The 19,934-nt window shown below is 36.4% G+C and overlaps 1 protein-coding gene across 6 annotated transcripts in view; it reads right to left on the reverse strand.

Moving 5' to 3' along the window:
• The window catches only part of DMD (dystrophin), a 2,246,075-nt gene that overhangs the window by 1,531,213 nt on the left and 694,928 nt on the right, over window positions 1-19,934 (reverse strand). For all 6 annotated transcript variants that reach the window (XM_055393453.2, XM_055393450.2, XM_055393451.2 and 3 more), the window contains one exon: window positions 8,471-8,650. In XM_055393453.2, coding sequence (XP_055249428.2) covers window positions 8,471-8,650 — 180 coding nt within the window. The remainder of the gene's footprint in view (window positions 1-8,470; window positions 8,651-19,934) is intronic.

Genomic DNA, 19,934 nt, shown 5'->3' on the forward strand with positions numbered 1-19,934 from the left:
TTCCATTAAAGCAATCTAAAATTGAAGAAGTTATTCAGCAGCTGAATCACAATGTTTATATAAGTATTGTATCAGATACATAAGTATATATCACTACAGGACATCCAGAAATGAATACAATGGAATCTCTACTTTTAGATATCTCACAGTATAGTAGTGAAGGTGACAACCACACCAATAACTATGAAATAAGGTGAGTTCCATATGAAAAATACAGGTATGCAAAATAATTGCAAGCAAATCTTCATGAAAACAAAATACGTTTGTTTTTAAATACTATCCCCTTGATCTATCAGTTAACTAGCTACTAAAAATGTAAAAGAAATAGTTTAGAATTATTTGTCTTTAGGTTTGAAAGCTAGTTCCTTTTACAGTGATTAAAAGTGGAGGTCCCTAAGTCAGGCTCCACAATTTTCAAAAACCAGGTTCACTGTTCACATCCTGTAACATTTGAGGCAGGCTGGTTATAATTTCAGAGCTTTGATTTTTTTCTTCTTCATATGTAAAATATGAATATATTTCTCACAAGGGTATTGCAAGCAAGACCTGCGTCATGGGAGTACAACTCTGTAGTCACCCAGGTCCCCTCACTCAAAAGGATTTCACACTTGGTTTCATGCTCCACCGTCACCCTCTTGAAATTCTTAACAATTTTGGAAAGAACCCCTGTATATTCATTCTGCACTGAACCTCGCCAAATATACAGCCCATCTTGGTCGCAAGAATTCAACTATGTAATGTTTGAACCCAGTAAGTACTCTCTGGATACATATTAGTAATAACCACTAAAAAGTTCAGAGAAAATTCAGGAATTTTTCTATACTGACTCTTCTTATTCATGAAGAGATATTTGTTAATTTCCAAATTTTACATTTTTCCCATCGTGAGAAAAATTAGAAGAGCACATGCCCAGTATCTTGATCATTCTAGGGTATATATCTTCTTTCAATAAGGCTGTATAATTTGAGTAGGTCTGGAAAATCCATACTATTTTCAAACAATGAAAATCTTTCTTTACATTTTCTCTTCCATTTGTTTAAAAATGCACATTGTGAAAAGGAACTATATGTACATTCAAGCATATTTCAAGAATATAAAAGAGCATGTAATGAAAGGAAATACTTATTTTCCATCATTATGGCCAGCTTCTTATGGGCAACTAGTTGTATCAACCATCTGTTCTTACATTTTAAATTAACTTTGTGCTGTTATCATTCTTTCAGTTTGGCTTTTATTCTTAATTGCACCTTTTAATTGTCCATTTAATTATTTAAATAGTCTTGACTTTGTAAGTTCTTCGAGGTTAGAGACGTATACTGGCATTGTGAGATACTATTTAAACATTTTTCAAAAACTTACTAAAAGAGATTAAATGTATAAAAAATCAGTTACCTCATTTATTATCATTTTTATTAGTATTAAAATACTTGTAATAAAAGCTACCAGTTACAGAGCTCTCTGCATGTTTCAGGCATTAAGCTAGGTGTTTACTTACTTAAACAGTAAAGGCTTAATAAGTGGTAGCTGTCATTACCTCACAATGGCCCTAAGAACAAGTACTAAGTTTATTTCCATTTTATAGATTAGAAGTAAAAGTTTCAGGCAGATTCAACTTGTAAGCAGCACAGCTGAGCTATAAACACTAGTCCGACTGTTCCTTAATCCAACTCTTAGTAGCTGTGATCACTTGCTGCCACACCTGTTCAAATGTCTGGTGACTTTAAGAGGTGTAATTGGGTATGTTGTTTGTGTACACACACATATATATACAAAGTCAGAAGAAGACAGAAGGTATACACAATGGCATATGACAATCTTAAATCCCTTTAGTTCTTGATAAACTATAATAATAATAATAAAATCTGTGCAAAATCAATCAAATGAAAAACTATCTGATTTTTTAAAAAGGTACAAGCAGGTTGACAAGCATGGACTGAAGTTTCTGGTTGTGTTGTTTATATGTACCCAACTTTAGAGTGATGACTGACCTTTAATGAGTATGGGGAGACTGCAGTTCTACAGTGTAAAACATTGCATAATCATAGCAACAGCTTTAGCTGATAATTGGTAGATAGGCTTAAAATGATCTCTACAGGCATGGTAGCACAAGGCATACCTACCTGATGATGATGTAAGGATTCCAGTTCTAAGCACAGAAAGGATTTATAGGTTGAACTTTATGAGGGACCTGGGGTAAAAGGTCAGGTGCTCACAAAGGAAGCTGGGTTATTAATCAAAAGACTATAAAATGCTCTATCTCATGAACAAGTGCAGAGGAATTACCACAGCTAGGTGTAGTATGAAGGAGAGTGGCTTGGTAACTAAATTGTTCAGTTCAGCTCAATCGCTCAGTCGTGTCCGACTCTTTGCGACCCCATGAATCACAGCACGCCAGGCCTCCCTGTCCATCACCAACTCCCGGAGTTCACTCACACCCGTGTCCATCGAGTCGGTGATGCCATCCAGCCATCTCATTCTCCGTCGTCCCCTTCTCCTCCCGCCCCCAATCCCTCCCAGCATCAGAGTCTTTTCCAATGAGTCAACTCTTCGCATGAGGTGGCCAAAGTATTGGAGTTTCAGCTTTAGCATCAGTCCTTCCAGTGAACACCCAGGATTGATCTCCTTTAGAATGGACTGGTTGGATCTCCTTGCAGTCCAAGGGGAGAAAAGGAAAGACATAAGCATCTGAATGCAGAGTTCCAAAGAATAGCAAGGAGAGATAAGAAAGCCTTCCTCAGCGATCAATGCAAAGAAATAGAGGAAAACTAAATTGTAGTTAACAGCTACTGTCCTACTTTGATACTGATATTAAGGCAGTATAACTTCTTGAATAGAATCATGGACACGATGAGAGTCAATACTGAAGAGATATCATAAAATAAATCGTTCTCCCATTTAAGAAAATATTATCTGATAATTAAGAAGGTTTATTCTGTAAGACTGTTTAGTTTTATGTATTTTGTCCCTCACTTCAAATTCTCTTTCATACAAATTGCTAGAAAGAAGAGATATCTGTTGGCTTCATGATACATATTAAACACAGAACTTGAGCAACTGTGTGAATTAACTACATTTTGCAAAAATTCAACAAGCAATGGGATTTACTTTTTCTGATCCATCTGACCTTCTATACACCATCTGAAATAAAGCAATGGGACACCTTCTTTAACTAGAGATGCAGATTATTAAGCATACAGAAAAAAAAAACCTTGTATATTTCTTGATGTGTTATTTATTGTCAGCAGACAACGGATTTATCATATAGAGGCTGAGTATTTTATCTTCATGGTATTTTAATTACATATTCATGATGAGTGAAATGTAACTATTTCAGAATTCAGCCTTCTTTGAATAGGAAGAAAATTTTATTTTTATTATCATCTTCCAGCTGACTCCTGAGATTTATATAGTAGAGATACTTGGAATCTCTTTGCTAATTACTCCAGAGTTTTATATAAAATTTCAAGCAAAGAGAAATGCATCATAAACATTTAAAACTGGAAGGGCACTACAGAGATCTTCGAAGCACAATTTTTTCATTTTATAAGTAAGAAATGAGCAGTTCCAACAGTTAATTCAGCTCTAGTCTCTTAAATTTGCAGTGCCTACAACATTTTATGTTGTAGTAGATAAATGAATTTACAACATAAAACCAATTGCACTAAAATACACAAGGCCCATTGTCAAACCTCTACTTTAGCTGAAGGGAGCAAAAGAATACAGCTATTTCCCAAAGTTATTTGAGTTGTAACTTGGAAATTTTCTAATCAAACCTTTAACCTAAGCAATTAACCAAAAGATGCTCTAAAATTCAAGATGGTTAGACCATGAATTAAGTAAGATAAGAAACCTAAAAGAAGTGAGGAAATTTTACTTTAATTCTAGGTTTTATAAAGCCATTAAAATTGTTTTTTAATTGGCAGCAGACTGATTAGACTTGGAGAGCTTTCGGGAACCACTGAAAAGGGTTGTCAATTGAAAGGCCTTAGAGTATTTTTAATTAAAATCATTGGCAAAATGATGAGAGGCAAACCAATTGTAACTACGTTTCATGTATCAAGAGGTCTACAAAATAATGCTTTGAGAACACATATAGTCAGAATGTGCATGTAAAATATTTTATAGAGAGTAAAACCAGGGATCTCTAAAAAATGAGCATGAACTCAGAAAAGAAAGGCAAATACAGATTTCATCTTAATGCTTTTGCATCTATTTGCATTTCTGGTATTATAAAAAATGCTAGCTTATTATCTTCAACCATGTTTTACATTACTCACATGTCTGGCAGGAGTTTGAAAAACTCTCTCCAGGACATAAATAATGTAGAACAGACATATTCATACATAATAATCACTTTCTCTATTTGGGCATGCGTGAGGACTTAAATGGACTTACACAGCAAAGCATGAATGTTCATGTTCAATAGGAGAATTCTGAGTATATAAATTTTTAAGATTTTTGTGCTTATAGTTCAGAACATTGCAAAAATCCTCATTAGAAATATAGCAAAATACTGATGAAATGGGAATAACATTTATGAACTTATTTGAGTCATAGAATGTTGCCTACTTCTGGCAAAGAAGATAATTTTCTCTATTTAAAAAAAAAAATCACAAGACTACAGATTTTGGGACTTATCTAGATAGATACATTCTTACATCTAAACACCTGCTGCCAAGTCTAACATTAGTTACCATAATAAATTATAAATCAAATGAATAATATCCTCTTTCCATAGTATACTATGATTTCAGTTCAATGGGGGAAAATAATATGTCAAATCATTGAAATTATATTTAAGTTTTAAATATTAACTATAATGAATTTCTATCTTATTCCCTAGTTACAATCAAAAAATAAATATGTTCATCATGGGCACGATATTTAGAGAAAAAAAAGGCAGCTGAGTAAATGTCAACGAGCAAGCACATTTACAAAAAATATGGAGGATGCATAGGGTCATTTAAGTATTTAAATAAGTCAATCCAGGGTATATTTCATTTGTTCTCATTTCTCATTTTAAGGAACCACATGGCAAGGGTTATTATTCTTTTTAACTTTTGGAAACTAAAGGTATTTCTATTTTCTTAGACCACCTTCTTATCAACTTCAGCATCTTTAGCTTATGTTCGGGTGTTATTCAAGCCAAAGCTGACTCTGAAATGCAAGAGAGCAGCCCTCATAGTTGCTTTTTTTTTTCCATGTTTTGATCTCTTGCCACGCTACTGTTTCATAAGGTCAAAATCCCTCAAAGCCTTGACCTGAATAGCAGTCAGGAGCATAAACAGATGCCTTGTCATCTCAGTCACAATGCCTATATCCTACTGGATTTTAACTATTACCAGAACTGTGCTCATTCTTTACCCCAATCATTGAAAAGAATTTTTAAAAGACTGAGCATACTGTGTCATTAATGGGACTATTTTTTCCCGACAAACACGCTGGAATGTATGCATACAAGTGAGCTCTGTTCTTTAAAGTCAAAACCATACTCTCAGGGTTCTTAGAATTCTTATGCCATTTTGATCAAATTCAATCTGACGTGTAAAAAAAAATCAATTTTTGTTTTTAGTTATGAGATACTATTTCTTTTCTTACTCTATCTCCTTTTAATTCCTATTTCCCTGGGTAGCTTCCCTTTTTTCTTGTTAAGAGTCCCACGCCCCTAGCAATGATTTGGATTGGGTCTATGATGGTGCATTCTGGGGAAAAACTGAAGAGTGAAAACTGAGACATGAGCTTAAGAAAGGCTCAAGTTTAGTGACTGAGGAAGCAAATTGCTAATATAATGTTGTTCACTTGCTTCTGGTCTGGTATAGGAGTGTAAAACTGTTCAAAAAGAAAATGTTTAAAAAAATCATAGTGGACTTGGGATTTTCATGGCAGTACAGTGGTTAGGACTTCACCTTCCAATGCAGGGGTGAGGGTTTGCTCCCTGGTTGGAGAGCTAAGATCCCACATGTCTCATGGACAAAAAAACAGAATATAGACAACAGAAGCGATATCGTAACATTCAGTACAGACTTCAAAAATGGTCTACATAAAAACACCTTTAAAAAAAATCACAGTGAACTATAACAAGCCATCCAGACTCACTAGACAGTATACCTTGCATATCAAGAGAATCTTTATTTTTTCCCTCAAAATGCTTTCATGTCTATGGCTTCATTTTATCTTCATCAAATCCCAGGAAGCAAGTGGAGCAGATATATGTTATACGTTGGAAATCAATTTATAGAGAATTAAACAAATCAAAGCTAGTACTATTTTATCACAGATTTTGAAAAATTCAAAAATAGGAAGTTAAGTAAGTTGCCCAAGGTCAAAGTCTCATAACTTTTAAGCCATTAAAAAATAAGACTTCTAAGGTTTTTTAATTAACCAACTAAAAGAATCAAACCAGTAAGATTTTGATGAGATGCACAAGTATCATTCCACGGAATGAGTATATTTAAATATTACACTGCCAGGAAGGTCTCTCTTTCTTCCCATTTCAGGCAGTACTGAGGAACACCAGAATGTAGGGACTGGCACATATGTCATTGTCTCACCAATTCAATGTTTTCAAAAATATGTTTGACAGACTTTATCAAAGGCTGCATGTAGATTACAAGCCTACTGAATGAGATTTTCTGGGCACGGAATCTAGGACCATGCATTTGAATCAGTTTCCCAGGCAGATTCAAGTTTGGAAAACTACTGTCAATAGTGCAAATGAACCAGAGTGCAGCCTGTTATTAACAGTTACACTTCCATGACTACATCCCTTTAGAGACACATTTCAAAATATCTTTCTTGTTCATATAATGCCAGTCTTTCTTAATACTGTAACCGATCATTTTACAGCACCAATAACCTATGGAGCTGATGGGCATATATTGGAATGATATCACTGATGGTTTAAAAAGTTAACACTTTCTAATATATGACATATTTGTTACATAAATGTCAATGGTCATGATGTAAGCCAAGGCCAGATTACATATAAGAAGAAGAATCATGATCTGGTGGTAAAATCACTAGTATATCCACTGCTGCTGCTGCTGCTGTAGCTAAGTCGCTTCAGTCGTGTCCGACTCTGTGCGATCCCATAGACTGCAGCCTACCAGTCTCCTCCATTTATGCGATTTCCAGGCAAGAGTACTGGAGTGGGTTGCCATTGCCTTCTCCAGTATATCCACTAACAGCCCCAAATACAGTCAATGAAATTTTTATTATTGCCCAATGACTGTATGAGAAATGACTGAAGTTGATATTTCTTCAAGTTTTAAATTTTAAATATGAATTTGATTTGAAAAGAAAGATGGAACTTTGATTGAAAATTATGTATGTTGGCTGATCATTTAAATTATATATTTTGGAAGCAATGTTTCAAATTTCATCTTTTCATCTTTCAACAAACATTTCCTAAATGCCGCTAATCAGATGCCAAGTCTCAAAAAAAAATCCCTTCACTGTCTCACAAGAGAGTAGATATAAGACTTAAGCTATTGAATATGGTTTCAACAAGGGTATGTGCATAGTGCATTGAGCTATGAACAGGGACCAATTAGTAAAAGTTAGCCTCTATAACACAAAACAAAATGGCAGAATGTATTAAACACTACTGAACATATTGTTAATTTTTGAATGACTGCCCATGATTCCACCATCTAACCATATCAGATAATAAGAGTTTCAAGTTTAAAAAATATATTACCAAAACTTTTACAATTCTTAACAAAAAACCACATGACACTACAAGTATAACATAGATGTTTTCCTAATATACAGCCTATATGTGTTAGTATAACTAGGTTGAATGATTTTAGGAGTCAACAGTCTACGGCAGAAAATCCACTGATTATAACCTCACTTGCACTAATTGAAAGATATCTTTGGTGAAATCAAAGATTGTGGACCCCAGTTCTGCTCTTGTCACTGACTTTCCTTGGACAGTTCACTTTTCCTCCCTAAACTTAATTTTCTCACGTGTAAAATGCAGAGGTCAATTAAATGCCCTCATTATTTCAGGGATCTATGATTTGGAGTTAGAGTGTGATGACACAGTTTCCTAGCATTTTGTCTGACTGTCTAAGTCAATCATCCTCATGAACTGGAAAGGATTATCCTCTAAGGCTGGAGAAGGAAATAGCAACTCACTCCAGTATTCTTGCCTGGGAAATCCCATGTACTGAAGAGCATGGTGGGCTACAGTCCATGGGGTCGCAAGAGTCAGACACAACATAGTGACTGAACCATCACCACCCTATAAAGCAATAACTAGTTCAGCCCACCAGCACTCACTCCTCCACCTCTCCCACATTCTCCAGTGTCAAAGGCAAGCAAGAGAGCCATGTTTTATTATTCAATTGAATACTTAGCAAGGACTAATCCAGTGACATCCTCTGTAGTGTTACAGTATCACTCTCTCATTGCAGATTTCAAAAACTCAAGGATAATTTATTGTAGGTTAATGATTATCACTAACCTGTGCTGAACTCTTTTCAAGTTTTTGGACTAAATTATCCCAGCGCTGGGCAAAGTTGTCCAACCATGCTTCCATTTTTTGGGCAACCAATGTATTTTTCAGTGCTGAAAGAAGATCTTGGTTGAGTGAGCAGAGTTTGTCCATGGTTTGCTTTTTCGTTTCTAGATCAGTTTTTAAAACCTGTTAAAACAAGGAAGAATACAAACTAAGCCTTGGTTACATTTTCCAAAACACTGTAGTTCAATCTGCTTTTGCATGCATATTCACATTTGTATAGACACGAAAAGATTATAACTCTGCCTGCAAAAGAACAAGAGTTCATAAAAATATAAGTAGAAAATTATAATCCAAATAATGCTCCCAAGAAGCTTAGAGAGAAATAAAAGTCAGATGCAGAATAAACACTTTTATTCATTTTAGAATAAATAAGGAGTCAGAGGTACTTATGAGCTACCTGAACATTCCTGAAGAACTGTCAGGGAAAAAAAGGAATGTTGGTTCAAAAGGAAAAACAGAGATCGACATATGGAAATTACTTTTTAATATTTGGAGGTGTCCTAAAGTGAAAGGTAGGGCTCTTGGATGTTAGTGAATTTCCTCTTAATTTCTGATAGAATTCAAATGAAATATCACATGCCAGGAGTACTAAAGAGAACATGGTGAATTAGGAAGATGAGCATAGCTAAGGGGCCTTTCCAATCTGAAATGCTGTGATTCTTTGAATAAATTTGCAATATTTTGCTTTTTATAAGATTTTTACATACTTTTCATTATTCAGATACAAAAACCTTGTTATGCAGTTTACTGACTTTTACATTTTTTTAGCATCTGTTATTCAATTAACGTTCAGCTATTTGAGTAATTATCTTCTAAAGCTAATTTTAAAGCCCATTAAGTAATAGAATAAAGTAATTGAGTATGACACAAATCCTTTGGAATCACTATGCTTGTTTACTAAATGCTTATGTGTTTTATGAAGTATTTTTATATCATTCATATTTCCAAAGTTCCTAGGAGCTATGGAAGGCTACACATGCTCTTTGGTTGATAGAAAATGAGTAAACAAAGTAGCTTGTGTGAAATTAGTAGATCAGGACAGCTTATTCTTTCATTTTATCTATTAAGGTCACCCTAGGCTTTGGGAAATCCCATTTCCATCTCCCCAATGCTAGACCCTGATTTAATCTGTAAAAACAGACTAAGAAGAAAGAAAGGAGAGAATTATTTTATGGACGTTTTACCATCCTCTCTCATTGGCATCAGCAAGTGCAATGAACATAAACTAAGCTGTGAGACCTGTCTTTCCAAAATAAATGCAAATTTATTTAAGAACAACTAACATTGCATATGGCAAATAAATGAGCATGAAACAGATGCACCAATTGCTCATGAACTGAAGTATCATTGACAGAGAGAAATCAATATACGCCCACCCCCTGCAAAGGACACTTTATGTAGCTCATTTTGGCATGCCACCTGCATTGATAGCTCTGAACTGCAGACGGCTCTGGTGTCTCCTTCAATTAGTTCATCCTTTTCTCAGAATTTGCTTCACCTGGTGTTCTTTATATTGCAGTCTTACTGCGAGCCATTTTTAGGGAATAAAAGCAAGTTTTGAAATGCATTTTTAGTTTCTCCTCAATAATTGTCTTTTCACTATTTTTCCTAAGCCTGAAAGAATGCAATAGACCAAAGTATACAAGCTGAATTTGAAGAAGAGGAAACAATTTACATCGGAAATTTATGAGTAGTGTCCTGTTACCTAAAAAGGTTTTCTTAGATGATCTATAAAAGTAATTGGATACACAAAGAGATTTAGTGTCAAATAACATGGAGCCTCTTGTGTTAACAATCAACCAAAGAAGAAGCACTTAGTGAACATTACAAAAATAAAGGGGAAATTTCCCATTAAAGAATATAATTAGGAATAATAACTCAAGGTAAAGTAAAAACAGCATTATTATAAATTGTGCAATTATCAGATCAATAATTTTTTTACCCAAATCTGTATGACAAAAACACTGTACTAGCCAAGGCTTATATCTGGTAAATTCTAGATCTAGTTTGTCAAATGGTGATATCAGGGTAGTACTTCTGCCTCAGTGTTTCTTCTGTTGGCTCTGAACCAATCTCTCTCCCAGTCTTTCTTCATCTCATAATCTCCAAGTTCCTGAAGTACTATCACACCATAATTAATAGGAAAATAATAGGAAATCCATGGTGGTGCCAGATACAATGCATCATAGTAATGAATTACCTTCTCCCATCTATCCTTAGACAGAAATTATTCTAAGCTTGGATTTTGTGTATGTTACATAACTACAATTTAGTTGTTACTAAATTTTAGTGTATTAAAAGGACATATTTCTGCATCCTAAGAATTGATTATAGATCTTTGAGTGCCAGAGAACTAGAGTTCTAGAAAATTCAGAAGGCAAAAAGAAGCTCTAGAAAATATATATAAGGCAGAGATCAGCTAGGCTTTTGAAAGAAGAAATATAATTTATTTTCATAGAAGCGAGGTACCTGGACAAACCTCCAAGGTAAACAGGAAAGAACAGCCAATAAATCAGATTGGACAGCAGTAGAAATGGGCAAGTAATAGATAAGCTTCTCAAGAAGACAAGATAAACATGCTCTGTATGGTCAAGGTTAGATGATTTGAAGTGAAAAGAGAACATATGCTTGCAAAAAGCCCACAAAGTCATCACCTTATTCTCATCAGACGGACACTTTGGAGATCGACGCCAAGATAATTTCTCATAAATTGGCAAAACTGAATCCTGTACCTATTTTACGAGTAGTTATCTATATGTAAGAAGTATTCTGGTGGCTCAGTGGTAAAGAATCTGCCTGCCAATGCAGGAGACATGGGTTCAATCACTGGATTGGGAAGATCCCCTGGAGAAGGAAATGGCAACCCACTCCAGTATTCTTGTCTGGAGAATTCCATGGCCAGAAGAGCCTAGCGGGCTATAGTCTGTGGAGTCTCAAAGAGTCAGACACAACTGAAGCGTCTAAACAAAAAGACAGAGTAATCCAATTCTTTCTAATCACCTGTTGTTGTACTTAGGTAGATTGATCCACTGTGGGGGTTTCTCATCTTGAGGGAGCATAAGAATCACCAGGAAAGCTTGTGAACTGGAAGACTGCTGGGCCCTATGCTTCCAGAGTTTATGAATCAGTAGGCCTTGGATGGGGCCTAAGGATTTGCCTTTCTAAGGAGTTTCTGGGTAATGCTGCTAGTCTAGGGACCACGCCCTGAGAACCACTGTTACTATCTAGAGGAATTCTGTGAGGGTGATCACCAAAGCTGAGGTCAAGTTAGCAAGTCCTGGTGAAACAGCACTGTTCACAGGGATTTGCCAAGCTCCCATAAGTGCTCTGTCCCTGCCATCTTATCTTGCAGACACTTGCTAGTGACCTAAGCCCACAGCATTCCTGTTGTCCCTGCACACCACACTCTCTTGGATCATCAACTTTCCCAGAGTTGTCCTTTGCTGGCAAATGCCACAGCAACAGTATTTTTTCACTGGAGCCTGTTTCTTGTTCATTTGGGCCTTCCCATGAGAGCCTACTTGATTCTTCCAGTCTTAGAATTCACCTCAGTTTCTTCTTTCCTTTGCTTTTTATTCTTTATGCCAAATAAAACCTTAATTTGGATGATAGAACAATTATAAGGCCCACATGATTTGGATAAAAAAATGTATCAGGAGGAAATAAAATACTTGACTCCTCTCACCTCACATGAAAAGTAGGAGAAAATCCCATGGGTTATTAGCAGTAATATTTCAAAATAAATTACACTGATTGTAAATAAAAGAGAGATTTAGCACACTGTATCTATACCTAGGTATGCAGTAGGAACTGGTGACAGATGGTACTTGTTTTGGGTCTCAGATTGTGACATATTTTAATGAACATTAAATTCTTACTCACTGCCTGAGTCAGCAGGGGAATTTTACCTCAAATTCTAGACCAGCTGTCAGGTTTAGTTAATTGGCTTAAACTATCAAACGGTAAGACTTATACAAAACATATTTTCACTTTGTTCACAAGTAAGGTGACATAATTTGAATTTTAATCATATTGGAAAATTATTGAGACTTCACTAAGAGAGCATTTTCATGGCCCTGGAGCTAGCAATGTCTTTTACATATAAAAATGTCAACATTGAGGCACATGATTATTTGAAACAAAAATTTTCATCTGCAGCTATTTTTCTGTCAAAGAATCAAATGTGATGAGTTCTGAAACAGCTTAAAAGTCTTGGACCTAAATCTGGATATCTTGGTAATCATTTTAACTCTGCTATTTATCTTCTATTACTTTATCCATGCCATGTGTTTTCTTATGGGCCTCAATTTCCTCTTCTGAAATAACCTTGTCTGTCTCCTTGTTTCCATGCCCAGTGCTACTTAGTTCAGTTCTAATTGGCCTCCTTACTATGAGAAGTCTTACTACCAAAGAGTGCTCTGGAAATGCAAATACGATTGTTATTCAGCTCCCAATGGCTCCCCATAGTTTCAGAACAAAATTACAAATGTATCACTGATATTTTTGCACTGTTTGATACATAGATTACTTTTCTGAAATCTGTCTTCAGTAGTGATCTCACTCAAAAAACACATTCTCTGAGGATTGATTTATATCAAAGAGAAGCTAGTTTGTAATAACAAGTAATACATATGTGAATCTATTTTAAATTAAAAGCTTATAGAATATTAGTCACTATGGAGCCAAAAATGTATGATACAAATAAATATTTGGTAATATGGTACAAATTTAACTGAGGAAATTTATTTAAGATTAGTTCAAATAAAGTATTATACGATGTATAATATATATCAATACAGATAGAAATATATTAATTTAGGTAAAGTTATGAACATTATTTACAATACACCTTTGTTTTACACCCCAGTTAACATCATTAGCATTTAGCAGAATTGATCAAAAATAGAAAAGAAATCCTAATTATGCAATACTTAAAAAATCAAGCTCTTAATAAATATTAGATTGGCCTCTCCCTTACTGGAAAATAATAAAATTCACAGTTGAAGAGAAGTTTTGTAGATTTTTTTTTAATTCCATGCAGTTCAACTCAAACTGAAATGTCTCGATGAACCCTGATACCCCTTATTGCCAAAGTTTGTTAATCCCTCAAAATATATGGGTGCTATAATCACCACCCCACCTGGGGAGAGTGTGCTCACCAAGCTGCTCAGAACTGGGAAGGGCACAAAACGCAGGCCCAACCGAGTCCATGCCTTTGTGGAGTACCCGAGGACCTGAACCTGAGTGGCTTACACCTGGGAAGTGAATGCAAGGCCCGCTTTAGACAGTTCCCCTGCAGAGCAACCTGGAGCCTGAGCAGTGTAGACTGGAAAAGCACACACACCGTGAGTGGGGGCAAACCCAGTGTGGCCCTGGCACTACGAGCACTCCCCACTCATGCCATTGATATTTGTTTGCAGTGTTCCTCCCTCCCTGCAGCACAATTGAAAAAGTGAGCCTAAATAAATGACCACCTTTGCTCCCTTGTGTCAGGGCAGAAGTTAGATACAGAAGAGACCTGCAAACAGAGGAAGCCAAAATAAAGAAGAGGGAACCGCTTTGGAAGTGACAGGTGCAACAAATTAAAACCTTGTAGTTAGTACTGACTACACTGGAAGGGACCTATAGACCTTGAGAAGAAGTATAAGCTGGAACAAGGAACTATCTGAAACTGAACTGACCCCACACTGCCTTCAACAGCTCCAGAGAAATTCCTATATATATTTTACTATTATTATTTTCTAATTTAAAAAAATTTAAGTTCTTTATTACTTCTTTAATTTTCATTTTTATTTTTTTTTCACGATAATGCAAGACACACAGCGAGGTTTATTTCCAGCTAGCTAGGGTCCAAATGTCTGCCCGACGTAGCGGGTTTCAACAAGGACCCCGAGCACTCAGAGCCAAGGGGTTATATAGCATTTTCAAAACATGATATTTCCAAATTACCTAACTCACAGTAATTTCCCCCACCACCACACACACAGAGCTGTGCATATCTCTATAAGCTTATCAGACCTGTTTACCTAATTTTCAGCACATATACTAAAATTGGAACAAATTTTCATTTTTAAAACATACCATTACCTTGCAAAAGAAAGACCCTATTTTTAAAGGAAATTTCATATTTTTTATAACTTTTGTAATTTTGTTTTGTGTTTTTAATATTGTATTTTTGAGAGTCTAACCTCTACTCTAGATTTTTAATTTTTGTTTTTTGGTATTTGTTACCAATTTTGTACCTTTAAGAATCCAATCTTCAGTACCCATTTTTACTTAGAAGTGTGATTACTGGCTTGATTGTCCTTTCCCCCTTTTGACTCTGCTTTTTTTCCCCCAGGTCACCTCTATCTCCTCCCTTCCCCTTCTCTTCTCTACTTAACTCTGTGGATCTCTCTGGGTGTTACAGACTGTGGAGAGCACACAAGGAATTGATTACTGGCTAGATTGCTCTCACCCCTTTTGATTTCCCCTGTTCTCCTCCTGGTCACCTCTATCTCCCTCCTCCCTCTTCTCTTCTCCATGTAACTCTGTGAACCTCTCTGGGTGTCCCTCAATGTGGAGAATCTTTTCTTCATTAATCTAGATGTTTTATCAGTGGTGCTGTAGGGATGGAGAAGTTTTGAGGCTACTGTAAGAATAAGACTGAAAGCCAGAGGTAGGAGGCTTAAATCCAAAACTTGAGAACAACAGAAAACTCCTGACTCCATGGAACATTAATTGACAAGAGCTCATCCAAAAGCCTCCATACCTACACTGAAACCAAGCTCCACGCAAGAGCTAACAAGTTTCAGAGCAAGACATACCAAGCTAATTCTCCAACAATGCAGGAACATAACACTGAGCACAAAAATACACGCAGCCAAAAGTCACACCAAACCCATAGACACCACAAAACTCACTACTGGACACTTCATTGAACTCCAGAGAGAAGAGATCCAGCTCCACCCACCAGAACACTGACGCAAGATTCCCTAACCAGGAAGCCTTGACAAGCCACTGGTACAACCCCACCCACAGGGAGGAACCTCCACAATAAAGAGGAACCACAAACTTCTAGCATAAAGAAATGCTACCCCAAACACAGGAATCTAAACAAGATGAAAAAGCAGAGAAATATTCAGCAGGTAAAGGAACATGATAAAAGCCCACCAAACCAAAGAGGAGGAGATAGGGAGTCTAGCTGAAAAAGAATTCAGAAAAAATGATAATAAAAATGATCCAACATCTTGCAAACAAAATGGAGTTACAGATAAATAGTCTGAAGACAAGGATTGAGAAGATACAAGAAAAGCTTAACCTAGAAGATATATAGAGTCAACCACTAATGAATAATGCAATAACTAAGATCAAAAGCACTCTGGAGGGAACTGACAGCAGAATAACTGAGGCAGAAGATAGGATAAGTGAGGTGGAAGATAGAATAGTGGAAATAAATGAAGCAAATAGGAAAAAAGAAAAAAATTAAAAGAAATGAGGACAACCTCAGAGACCTCTGGGACAATATTAAATGCCCCATCATTCGAATCATAGGAGTCCCAGGAGAAGAAGACAAAAAGAAAGGCCACAAGAAAATACTTGAGGAGATAATATTGAAAACTTCTCTAGAATGGGGAAGGAAATAGCCACCCAAGTTCAAGAAACCCAGAGAGTCCCAAACAGGATAAACCCAAGGCAAAACACCCCAAGACACATATTAATCAAAATAACGAATATGAAACTCAAAGAACAAATATTAAAAGCAGCAAGGGAAAAACAACAAATAACACACAAGGGGATCCCCATAAGGATAACAGCTGATCTTTCAACAGAAACTCTTCAAGCCAGAAGGGAATGGCAGGACATACTTAAAGTGATGGAAAAGTAAAACCTATAACCCAGATTACTGTACCCAGCAAGGATCTCAATCATATGAAGGAGAAATCAAAAGCTTTAAGACAAGCAAAACCTCAGAGAATTCAGCACCACCAAACCAGCTCTTCAACAAATGCTTAAGGATCTCTCTAGACAGGAAATACAGAAAAGGTGTATAAACTCGAACCCCAAACAACAAAGTAAATGGCAGTGGGATCATACGTATCAATAATTACCTTAAATGCAAATGGGTTGAAGGCCCCAACCAAAAGACAAAGACTGGCTGAATGGATACAAAAACAAGACCCCTATATATGCTGTCTACAAGAGACCCACCTCAAACCTAGGGACACAAACAGACTGAAAGTGAAGGGCTAGAAAAAGATATATCATGCAAATGGATACCAAAAGAAAGCAAGAGTAGCAATACTCATATCAGATAAAATAGACTTTGAAATAAAGGCCATGAAAAGAGACAAAGAAGGACACTACATAATGATCAAAGATCAATCCAAGAAGAAGATATAACAATTATAAATATACATGCACCCAACATAGAAGCACAACAATATGTAAGGCAAATGCTAACAAATATGAAAGAGGAAATTCAGTTCAGTTCAGTTGCTCAGTCGTATCCGACTCTCCGTGACCCCATGAATCACAGCACGCCAGGCCTCCCTGTCCATCACCAACTCCAGGAGTTCACTCAAACTCATGTCCACAGAGTCGGTGATGCCATCCAGCCATCTCATTCTCGGTTGTCCCCGTCTCCTCCCGCCCCCAAACTTTCCTAGCATCAGAGTCTTTTCCAGTGAGTCAACTCGTCACATGAGGTAGCCAAAGTATTGCAGTTTCAGCTTTAGCATCAGTCCTTCCAATGAACACCCAGGATTGATCTCCTTTAGAATGGGCTGGTTGGATCTCCTTGCAGTCCAAGGGACTCTCAAGAGTCTTCTCCAGCACCACAGTTCAAAAGCATCAATTCTTCGGCACTCAGCTTTCTTCACAGTCCAACTCACATCTGTACATTACCACAGGAAAAACCATAGCTTTGACTAGACGAATCTTGGTTGCCAAAGTAATGTCTCTGCTTTTTAATATACTATCTAGGTTGGTCATAACTTTCCTTCCAAGGAGTAAGCGTCTTTTAATTTCATGGCTGCAATCAGCATCTGCAGTGATTTTGGAGCCAAAAAAATAAAGTCTGACACTGTTTCCACTGTTTTTCCATCTATTTCCCATGAAGTGATGGGACCAGATGCCATGATCTTTGTTTTCTGAATGTTGAGCTTCAAGCCAACCTTTTCACTCTCCTCTTTCACTTTCATCAAGAGGCTTTTGAGTTCTTCTTCACTTTCTGTCATAAGGGTGGTGTCATCTGTATATCTGAGGTTATTGATATTTCTCCCAACAATCTTGATTCCAGCTTGTGCTTCTTCCAGCCCAGAGTTCCTCATGATGTACTCTGCATATAAGTTAAATAAGCAAGGTGACAAGATTCAGCCTTGATGTACTCCTTTTCCTATTTGGAACCAGTCTGTTGTTCCATGTACAGTTCTGACAGTTGCTTCCTGACCTGCATACAGGTTTCTCAAGAGGCAGGTCAGGTGGTCTGGGATTCCCATCTCTTTCAGAATGTTCCACAGTTTATTGTGATCAACACAGTCAAAGGCTTTGGCATAGTCAATGAAGCAGAAATAGATGTTTTTCTGGAACTCTCTTGCTTTCTCCATGATCCAGCGGATGTTAGCAATTTGATCTCTGGTGCCTCTGCCTTTTCTAAAACCTGCTTGAATATCTGGGAGTTCACGGTTCACATATTGCTGAAGCCTGGCTTGGAGAATTTTGAGCATGACTTTACTAGCATGTAAGATGAGTGCAATCGTGCGGTAGTTTGAGCATTCTTTGGCATTCCCTTTCTTTGGGATTGGAATGAAGACTGGAAATTAACAGTAACAAAATGACAGTGGGAGACTTTAATATCCCATTCACACCTATGGATAGATGAACTAAACAGAAAATTAGCAAGGAAGCACAAACTTGAAATGATACAATGGACCAGTTAGACTTAATTGATATCTATAGGACATTTCACCCTAAAACAATGAATTTCACCTTTTTATCAAGTGCACACGGAACCTTCTCCAGGATAGATAACATCCTGGGCCATAAGTCTAGCCTTGGTAAATTAAAAAAAAAAATTGAAATCATCTCAAGCATCTTTTCTGACCACAATGTGATTAGATGTCTACTACAGGAAAAAACTATTAAAAATACAAACATATGGAAGCTAAACAACACACTTCTGAATAACCAACAAATCACAAAAGAAATCAAAATATGCATAGAAATGAATGAAAATGAAAACACAACAACCCAAAACCTATGGGATTCAGTAAAAGCAGTGCTAAGGGGAAGGTTCACGGCAATACACGCCTGCCTCATACAACAGGAGAAAAATCAAATAAATAACCTAACTCTACAACTAAAGCAACCAGAAAAGGAAGAAATGAAGAACCCCAGGGTTAGTAAAAGGAAAGAAATCTTAAAAATTAGGGCACAAATAAATGCAAAAGAAACAAAGGAGACAATAGCCAAAATCAACAAAGCTAAAAGCTGGTTCTTTGAGAAGATAAATAAAATAGATAAACCATTAGCCAGACTCATCAAGAAACAACGGGAGAAGAATCAAATCAACAAAATTAGAAATGAAAATGGAGAAATCACAACAGACAACACAGAAATACAAAGGATCAGAAGAGACTACTATCAGCAATTACATGTCAATAATATGGACAACTTGGAAGAAATGGACAAATTCTTAGAAAAGTACAACTTTCCAAAACTGAGCCAGGAAGAAATAGAAAATCTTAACAGACCCATCATAAGCATGGAAATAAAAACTGTAATCAGAAATCTTCCAACAAACAAAAGTCCAGGACCAGATAGCTTCATGGCTGAATTCTACCAAAAATTTAGAGAAGAGCTAATACCTATCCTACTCAAACTCTTTCAGAAAATTGCAGAGGAAGGTAAACTTCCAAACTCATTCTAAGAGGCCACCATCACCCTAATATCAAAACCAGACAAAGATGCCACAAAAAAAGTAAACTACATGCCAGTATCACTGGTGAACATAGATGCAAATCCTTAACATAATTCTAGCAAACAGAATCCAACAACATATTAGAAAGATTATACATCATGACCAAGTGGGCTTTATCCCAGGGATGCAAGGATTCTTTAATATCCACAAAGCAATCAATGGGGTACACCACATTAACAAATTCAAAGATAAAAACCATATGATTATCACAATAGATGCACAGAAAGACTTTAACAAAATTCAACACCCATTTATGATAAAAAGCCTCTGAAAAGCAGGCATAGAAGGAACATACCTCAACATAATAAAAGCCATATATGATAAACCCACAGGAAACATTGTCCTCAGTGGTGAAAAATTGAAAGTATTTCCCCTAAAGTCAGGAATAAGACAAGGGTGCCCACACTATTCAACACAGTTTTGGAAGTTTTGGCCACAGGAATCAAA

The sequence above is a fragment of the Moschus berezovskii genome, chromosome X, assembly GCF_049115385.1.
Source record: "Moschus berezovskii isolate FMDL1 chromosome X, NW_MosBer_1.0, whole genome shotgun sequence".
NCBI classification, from domain to species: Eukaryota; Metazoa; Chordata; class Mammalia; order Artiodactyla; family Moschidae; genus Moschus; species Moschus berezovskii.